This window comes from Asparagus officinalis, chromosome 4 (assembly GCF_001876935.1).
Source record: "Asparagus officinalis chromosome 4, Aspof.V1, whole genome shotgun sequence".
NCBI lineage: Eukaryota > Viridiplantae > Streptophyta > Magnoliopsida > Asparagales > Asparagaceae > Asparagus > Asparagus officinalis.
Window position 1 is genome coordinate 17,282,209 of NC_033797.1, and position 9,423 is coordinate 17,291,631.

At 38.7% G+C, this 9,423-nt stretch overlaps 1 protein-coding gene across 1 annotated transcript in view; it reads right to left on the reverse strand.

Moving 5' to 3' along the window:
- The window catches only part of LOC109838272, a 7,632-nt gene continuing 947 nt past the window's right edge, over positions 2,739-9,423 (reverse strand). Inside the window, exons 3-5 of the mRNA XM_020406729.1 lie at positions 5,635-5,846; positions 4,720-4,936; positions 2,739-2,856 (exon numbers count right to left, since the gene is read on the reverse strand). Coding sequence (XP_020262318.1) covers positions 2,824-2,856; positions 4,720-4,936; positions 5,635-5,846 — 462 coding nt within the window. The 3' untranslated portion in view covers positions 2,739-2,823. The remainder of the gene's footprint in view (positions 2,857-4,719; positions 4,937-5,634; positions 5,847-9,423) is intronic.

Consider the following 9,423-nt stretch of genomic DNA (forward strand, 5'->3'; position numbering starts at 1 on the left):
TTCTCGACCAACTCGAGCGAGCTTATTCTTTACCGTGTTGGCCCTTATCATTAGTTCATTCTGGGGCCCGCCATCTGGTCCAAATAGCCCCGGGTGAAGACCACGAATATTATACCTACCTTTGGAACCAGGAGCACTAATATCTTTACTAATGTATCCGCAATGAACGCGCTCGTGGTCTTCTGTCAAGTGCCACGTCATTTCTCTCGAAACAGCCAAATTCCTCAATTGTAGAAGGGAATACTGTCGAGGAAATGGAGGAAGGAATAGAAAAGAACCTTCATGTTCATTCAACCAAATTTCAGGGCCACGGCAAAGATTGTCTGGATCTTCTATCGAATCTCCGAACAGATAATCAGTCTTCTTCAACGGTTCAGTAGAATCTCGAGTTGGAGTTAAGGGTGAATCAGTCAGCAGAGCGCGTAGGGTACGACGACTTCCCTCACGAACCAACTCTAGAACACTATTATCACGATCTTCACTAAATTGGCGAGCCTCTCTAACCAGAAAGTCGCCATTGAAAGAAGCGTGAAGAGTACCACTCTGACCCGGGTCTTCTCTCTCAGAGAAGGCCACAGAGGGAAAGGGGACTGCAATAGAAATTTGGAGAACAGTTAAACGAAAAAGGCTAACGGACAAGTAAACCCGCACTAAGTAGCCGCGGTGGTTGTTGCCGTCGCGCGTTACCGCGGCAGCCTATACTGTCGCGCTCAGGCACGACAGCACGAGCTGCCGCGGTAACTGAACTACAGTCGTCGATGTTGAAAAGCCTCTAGTTCGATAAAAAATCGAATTTTGGCATGAGTACATATCTTGATTGAACAAGATATGTATTTTGAAGCATCAGTCCCCTCGAGGGGGGATGTCAACTCTTCCCGAATGCCTCTCAATGGAGACAAACGAGGCTATATGCGCAGAATCAGTAATTTCATATAAAGGGAAGTTGAAGAAACTTACCCCCAAGAGAAGGAATGGCAGCCTCGACCTCCTCAAGTGCTGATGTCGCCGATTTCCCCTTCGAAGCGCGAGTCTTCTTTGGAGACATAGTGAAATCGACCTAAAGAATCAAAAATCAGGTTTTTTTTTGTGAGATCCCAAACAAAAGAGCGAAATCAAACCCTAAAACATGACATAGGGGTACGGTTCTTACCAGGGGAGAATAGAATCAAGTTTGATTAGAGGGAAAACTTGAGATCAAGGAAAAAAAAACCCTAGATCTTGTTCAAAGAGGAATCGCCCAAATGCTAAGAGATGAAGAGGGGGAAAGCCAGGAAAATCCCTTTATAGGGTTTTGAAGAGGTTTCGAACTCAGAGAGGCGGGGAAAAGTGACCCGAAGAAGCCCAACATCAGATTTATAATCTGACTGGCCGAAGCGCTGCGCGGCACTCGACACTATCGCGCTCTAGCGCGACAGTCTATGTTGCCGCGCTCAAGCGCGACAGTATAAACTGTCGCGGCAGCTAACACACCATGGTTCATTCTGTCTTGCAGAAACACTGTGCATGCACGATAATTCTTCGACGTTTGAACATAGACATCTCCTGCTGTATTTGGAACACATACCCGAACACTCCGATGAGTATATGAGTATAAACTGCATCTCCTTGAACCTCCCAACGGGTATATGAGGTTAAACTGTTTCCCGAACACTCCAATAGAGCATATGAGTATAAACTATTTCTCCATTTTTCAACAACAGTTCTGATTCAAGACTTCGACGACGGGCACGCGATAAACGCAGCACCGGAGGAATCTTAGCTATTCTACAAAGCATTGAGTAGACTAAGAGATAAAGAAGTCAAGGATTGAAGCCATTCACAGACCATTCTACGCAATTTCCTCAACAAAGAACTGGAGAAATTGCAGGGAAAGCCTATCATATCCAAAGTGTCCCAGACTCCTCTCTAAAAGAAATGATGAGTCTGAGATACTTTGGAGGGGGTATCTGTAGGCGTCAAAAAATACTTGCAGACATCCAAATACCATTCAAAACAACATGCGAGAACAATTTATTCGTCATCAGGCAACACAAGGTGGCGCGGCAACTCATGGTGTCGCGGCTAAGGCGGTTATTTCGCCCCCGTTTCAACTGTTGTGCACTCCTACCCCTATAAATATCTCCCTACACACGAGATAAGAGAGAGAGCATTTTGGAGCAGAAGAGGTTTGAGCTTTCAGTGATTTTGAAGAAGAGAGAGAACTTTCACCCTTTGACAAGCATCATTCGGTGATTCCTAGAGATCTAAGCTCAGACTTGATCTTTGGAAGAACGGACATCTTACATCGATAAGATATCCGTTTTCAAATCTTTACTTCGATAAACGAAGGAGAGATCTCTAAGCACCCTCACGATCTTTGAATCGGTGGTCAACGAGCCAAAGCACTCACGGCACAGGCAAAGTCCCACAAAAACAGTAGTTGATAAACGACTTCTGTGTTATTTTCTCGAAAGTTGTAATTTTGTTTATTTTTCATTGTAACATTCTGTAAGCAATCGAAGTTTAATGGAATCTGCAATGGAAACGACTTTCGCTGAAAACAGTTCCCTCGACATTTCAGTCCTAGAACTGATGAGAGGAAGAGTGTATATTTTACTTCGATGAAATATATCACTTTCGATTCTTGTTTCCTTTGAAAAATAAGAATTTCACTATCTATTCTAATTTTCTTTGAGAAACAAGAATATAAATGTTGACTTGTGCTTTTGTGATAACAAAAGCCAAGATTATCTCTCAGGTGATATCGCTTCCGCGGCGTGAGGGCGTGACTCTGCGCCCAACAAACTCCCAGTGCCCAAAGCCAACGCTCAAGTCTTGGTGCACTTATTCATACCGTCCTTGCTGCCTCACCTGTGCCTGTTGGCATCAGACAGATATAATATTTTTTTGTTTTTAACTTCGAATCTGGTGAATAACAAAAAATATATAATTCAAGTGGGTAATTTTCTATGTAGAAGAAATGACAAATTTCTTTTTAACTGCAAACTTCTTTTAGGGTAGATTTAAAATAACGCCATGGACTTTGAGATTTTTGCACAAAACTTTCATTAAATTTTTTTTAACAGAAGTGAACTTTCAAAACTACACAAACATATAATAAAATATCGGGATTATTAATGTGTTAACGCCTTGGATTAAAGGTATAAACAACATGGTAGTTTAGTAAAAAATACAAAAGAAAAATGTCCAAAAAAATTATCTGCTAAGCACGTGACAATAAGATGTAATACATGGTCATTTAGTAAAAAAGTTCATGGTAATTTCCTCTAATAAAAGAGTGTATGGCAGTTTTTTGCAAAAGTGCCAAGTTTGATCGAAGTTTTGAAATTTTGCCTTTGCAAAGACATTTAGGACAGTACTTCTAGTTATAAGAATGTTCTAATATATGTAAAGTTTAATTTATACACTTAATATCCTAACTAGAGACTGATGTACTTATTGGCCTACATTGCATATTGTCAACTGGTTCGCCCTAATTTTATCATCAATTGGACCAACCTATAACTTCTTATGGATACGCTAGTCTTCTCACCCTACCTCCCACACAATCATCTCAAATTTTCCATTTCTGCTAAATCAATTCTTGGACATGTTTCTTAATTTTTATATATTCTAATACATCAAATATTGCTGGTCTTAAAGCCACTACTTCCTTGATCTCATGTAACCATTACAATTAATGATGTTACTACTGCAAAAACTTGACATTAACAGAAATTATAGCGGCACTTACTAGCAACCAGCTGACCCTAAGATAAGGAAAAAAGAAAAAGCAATATAGAGCAAGCTTATGTGTATGACAAATCTCTAAAACTATGTCAGGACTGAACTTAGCCTAGTTTTGGATGCTTTTTTATTTGGCAAAAAACTAGACCAAAGTTGGTCCAATTTTAATAGGTCAAAAATGCCCACTAAACTGGTTTTAGCTTGGACCACCCTCCCTTGGTCCAAGTTAAAACCCGTTCAAGATAAAACTGAGCTAGGATTGATCCTTACCCAATTTTTGATACATTGCCAAACACACTAACTTCATAACAAAATGATTGGAGAACAATCTCCAGCTAAGAACACCTTCAGTTCTTTGAATTTCATTTGGTTAAATTTTTGTTAAATCATTTTCTGTTCCATGAATATTTTTCATTTGCCGGTAAGTGGTCAAGAATTTAAATGCACCAACTAGAGGTAAAAAGATTATAATTAACAACGAAAGCAATACTAAATGTAGACCTAAAAGAACCCGGTTGGAAGTAGTTAACAAGGATATGCCAATGATTAACTTAGTGGAGTAGATAGCCTCAACAGAACTAAACGAATAGTAGGATTCATGTAGTCACACCCACATTGTGTTATTGTTGTTAGAATATAAAACTATAACGCTCAACCCTCACCATAACTTTAGAGTTTTAGTGTAATGGTTAGAGCGACTTTTAAGATGACACCATAGCAACCCAAGTTTAAATCCCACTGGCCACAAATTTAATGCGGATTAAAAAAATTGATATCACCGCGTGAGTCCATGTTTCAGCCTATAAAAGGATATTCAACATACAGGGGCATGTTAGAATATAAAACTATAACTCTCAACCCTCACCACAACTTCAGAGTTTTGATGTGGTTGGAGGGACTTTAAGAATGTCAAAAAGTGGTCATGGATGTTTTGAGATGTTTGATCTATTCCCCGAAATTAAAAGATTAATATGAGGGCAAAAAAGCACATACTTCAAAGCGATCTCTTGCAGGTCTCTTGGGTAAAATCTCTTTGTCAGGGCCAGATGCGATATCAAGAGAGTGAGCGAGAACACTTGAAGAGGGAAACCACTTTTGGGTGTTCCACCCTCTAGCAAACTGCTGATTAAGAGCATCAGTAGATACATTGGATGGGAAATTATGCCACCAGTAGTAGGAAGCTGGAGCTACCATTGCTACACCTGCAAGCCTGCAATTGGTCAAACGTTCACCCTTAGAAGAAATGGTGGTGAAAAGTACACAACGGATCAGAAGTAATATTGATAAATGCAGTCCCTATATCTTCAATAACATAGTGATTTTTGAATATTTCTTAGTGATTAACCTGGTCCCTAGTTATATGCTGCTTATAAAATTGTCCTGAGGAAAACCACAATATGGATAGAGCACTATATATTGGTATGTAGGAACAAACAAAAAGTTAAAGCATATGTGCGTAAATGTGTTCTCTAGAAGATGTTTGCCTGTCCATGGATGCAATACTATACGTTATTTTGATTCTTTTATTCTTTTATGTAAATTAGTTCAATGGATAATTAGGAAATGTTAAAAAATTATATTACAGTTCAAAACAAATCTGCGTTGTGTGTATATTTTGAGTCCCGTAAATTATGTCCAAAATATTTAAGCAAAGAATTGCCTTTATGTATCTTATCATGCATTTTGTTCTCACTATGTTCTCTATGTTTACATTAGTTTTGACTTTTGACATTTAAACTCTAGCAATTTCTGAAGTTCTACAAGGCGCATTTCTTCTTCCTCATTTTTGTTTTTTTCCTTTCTAGTTTTTGCTCTTCTGAGAGGTCATGTACAGTTACTATCAAATTCATTGATTTTTTCAGATGCTTCGTAGTTCATAGCAGGCTAAGTTTGTTATCAAAGTCACACCTGTGAGGGATATATTTCAGGCAGCCCCAAGCAAATCCTCCTCCCATAGGAAATCCAGTAACAAAGAACTTCTCACCTAGCTCTAATTGGTCAGCGAGCTCTTCAACATCCTGTGCAGTGCTTTTGACAGACGTACTTGGGTTTGGATCACTCTCGCCATACCCAGGTGTGTCATAAGACAACATGTAAATCCCTAATTCATCCACCAGTTCCTGAAAACCTTTATCATCAACAAATGTGATGAAAAATCAAAGAAAGCCAAAGAAACTAACTAATAAAGTAGGTAAATTTCATAGAAACCCCCACAATATCTTGGGGTGTTTCCTGCAAAACCTCCCAATACTTTGTTTTCCCCCGCATAACCCCCATAGTGACTAAAATGCCCCTCAGGCCATAAAAGTCATTTTTATTGATTAATTTTTTTTTCAAAACAAACCCTCACAGTGGGCATATTTGTAAATAAACCCTCCTCTCTCCTCCTCCCCCTAATCCATACCCCAATCATTTTTTAATTAAATTAATCAAAGAATGACAAAGGATTTTTTGCCTGCAGGGATTTTAGACATTTTGGGGGTTATGTGGGAAAAGTTTTTGGTGTTTAGTGGGAAAAAACAAAATATTGGGGGTTTCGTGAAATTTACCCAAATAAAATCACTGCAAGAATGATGATATGTGCCTAAGAGATGGGGAAAACATCATTCTTGCACGAATCACATCCATGGAGAAAGACGATCTTATACATGGCCTTCTCCCTTGGGACTCCAGTCTCTATATAAGAAAGATTTCTTCCGTTTCTGAGCTTAATTCTTGAAGTTGTGAGAGGAGGCCCATCTGAAGATCCACAGATTTTAGAGGGTGGAGGCTGAATTGCCTGATTTGACAAATGCAAGCAATCCCGCCAGCAAAACAACTGATAGTTTTGTGAGGATTCCCGATATTCCAAAAGTTTGAATAAATAAGATTTCAGAACAAAAAGGAGCACATGACTAAGAGAACAAAGCTTGAACATTTGACATGCTGAAATTATATGCGAAAATCAAGTGGTAAATAGCAAGGTTAACCCTCACCCTCCCTGACAAAACCCCAAAATTGTGTGTGGATAAAAAAGAAATAACAAACTGACAAGAATGATGAATGTAAATAAATAAGTCAAAGACAGATTCATACAGTAATTGTATATTAGATAATATATTCACATGGTTTCGGAGTAATAACTTTAAGAGAGTCTAGAACTACAACGAAAACAGAACTCATTAAACACACCTTTCACTGCAGTCTAGAAACGAAACAAAGTCATGCAAGTGACCTGGGTTCAAATCCCATTAGTACCAGGTATTTGCACGGACCAGGGCCAAAAGGGAATTTGTGACAGACAAAAAAATCGTTGTTAAGAACTTAAGAGAAGAAAGCAGATGACTGTGGAGTTAAGATGTTAAATCTATAACGACTGGTGGGAGGAAGCTTTTTAATTCCAAGAGTAAAACAGTCTAAAACATGACACATGATAACCCCAAAAAAGAGTCTGGATATCAGTTCTGAAGATGAATTGCAATATAATTTTTCCTGGATATGTCACATGCTTTGATCTTTTGATACTTGTTGTGATATGGAGTGCATAGATGCAAGTTTGAGATGAAGATCTTTCTCCAGAAGAAAACAATTATGTCAAGAAAAAATACAATATACTTATTAGAACTAAGAGTATGATAGGATGAATGCTCTCTCATTTACGTATGTCAATGCCAAGGGCGGTCAAAGAAATTTAAAAAGAAGCAAAGAGTAGTTTCATTTTGAGCTAAGTTCTAATATACTTGGTCAACTTCCCAAGAAGATGCTCTACCTACATTTGCAGAATTCTGTTTACACATTTGCAATAGGCTCACCTTATACAATGATAATGTTTCAGCATGGATCATTGTTGAAAAATTCTCTTGTCCACATGTGTCGTTAAAAACATATCAGAACTCGTAAAGGCTCGTTATGGGACCTTATCTATGAGAACAAGCATGGATCGATCTAGGTCAACATTATTATCCCCCAACTTATCCTTGTAGCTTTACTTGAAATCCACCTTAACATTCTTGTTTCCCTCCAAAAATACATAGCCTCCCTTCAGTGAGAAAATATTCAATAATATTTTACTATCTTAAAACACTCACTCTGTATTACTGCATATGTCAAAGTTACATAGGGAGGACTTTCTTGTGACAATGCGGATTGCATGTTTGAGCTTATGGCAGCACAACAGAATAGTTTGGTTGCCATAGTTTTATAGTATCTGACAGAATTCACAAAACTCTTCTGCTTTCACTCCTAGACTCTACTTGCTTAAAAAAACACCCATCTCAACGTTCTAATTTCCCTAAAAGATTCATGTTAATAGCACTTGCGAGTGATAGGGATACATTGTTCCTAATTTTAGAGGAATTTACTCAAGTAGGACACACTCAAATTGATCTATTAAAAAGATAGCAGAATCATAACAAAACTAGAGGGAATCTTTCAAGACCCTAGAGACAGAAAAATGCAACAAGGGGAACCTTAACCCCCCCACCCCCACCCCCAACAACCCCCAAAAAAAATTAATCGCTTCTTAAACGTCACCAAATCCAACAGATTAAATAAAACCCTACAAAAAATCATTAGAGGTCATAACATACAGAAGATCACAGTGTATGCAGCTCTGTTTCTGCCCTTAAGTTTTCAAATGAAAAGCTAATTGTCTCAATTACAACCAGGGCATCAAAATTAAACTCCAAATCTCCACAAATAGGTAAAACCCATTTCCTGAAAGGGCTAAAGACCATGTAACCTCATTATACAAAGTTCAAACTACCCAATTAAAGGAATTGGGTTATATTTCGAGGTACTAAAATATGAAAGATTATAACGCATGCAGCTGTTATCAAAGGCGTGTGCCTCATTACGCCTCATGTGCCCTGTGATGTGGGACGGTGCCGAAGCACCCCACATTTGAGGTGGCAGAGCCTTTTTGCGCCATGCAAACGTCATGCGCAAGGGTGCTTCACACAGGGCGCGTGCAAGGCATGGACTCATATAGTTATGTTCTTTAACATTTCATATGGGTCTTTACCCATGCAATCCATATCCCAAAACGGAAAAAACTCATTTGGCCACTGTAGTAGCCTAATTGAGGACCCTAACTCATTCTCATTTACTATTTAATTTTTCTTCAATATTAGTCTTGATTTGACTTTTGATTTGGAAAATTATGAACTTTACTACTATATTGGGTAGGGTTGGGCATGGGTCAGGTCGACCCGTGGGCTGATCTGACCTAGTCCGTCATGGGTCATGACCCAGCCCGACCTGTACTTGACCGGGACCGACCTGTACTTGACCGGGACCGACCTGGCCCATGATATACTCGGGTCACGGGCCGGGTTGAGCCTAGTCCAACCCTAAATCCCGGATCAGAGAAGTAGGCCCTGCTCACGCCCGGCACATGATATATTTTTTGGTTAGGCTAGCTGTTCCTTTAGCCTTTTAAGTCTGCAGCTAGCTGCCAACAAAGCCAAAAGGCTATAAGTCTTTAGCTTGTGGACCTTTTAGCCCATTGAAAAACAAAGCAGCGATCTTTAAGCTCGATGTTCCTTGGAAGGATTAAAAAGTTTAATACAAGTTTAAAAAATGTAATACAAGTTTAAATTACTAAAATTTAAATTAGAAATAATTTTATAATAGTAAATACAAGTTTAATATAATTAAAAAAGAAAAAAAGGAAAAAATGTTAGACGAAAAACCTATGGGCCAGCACACGACTCACTG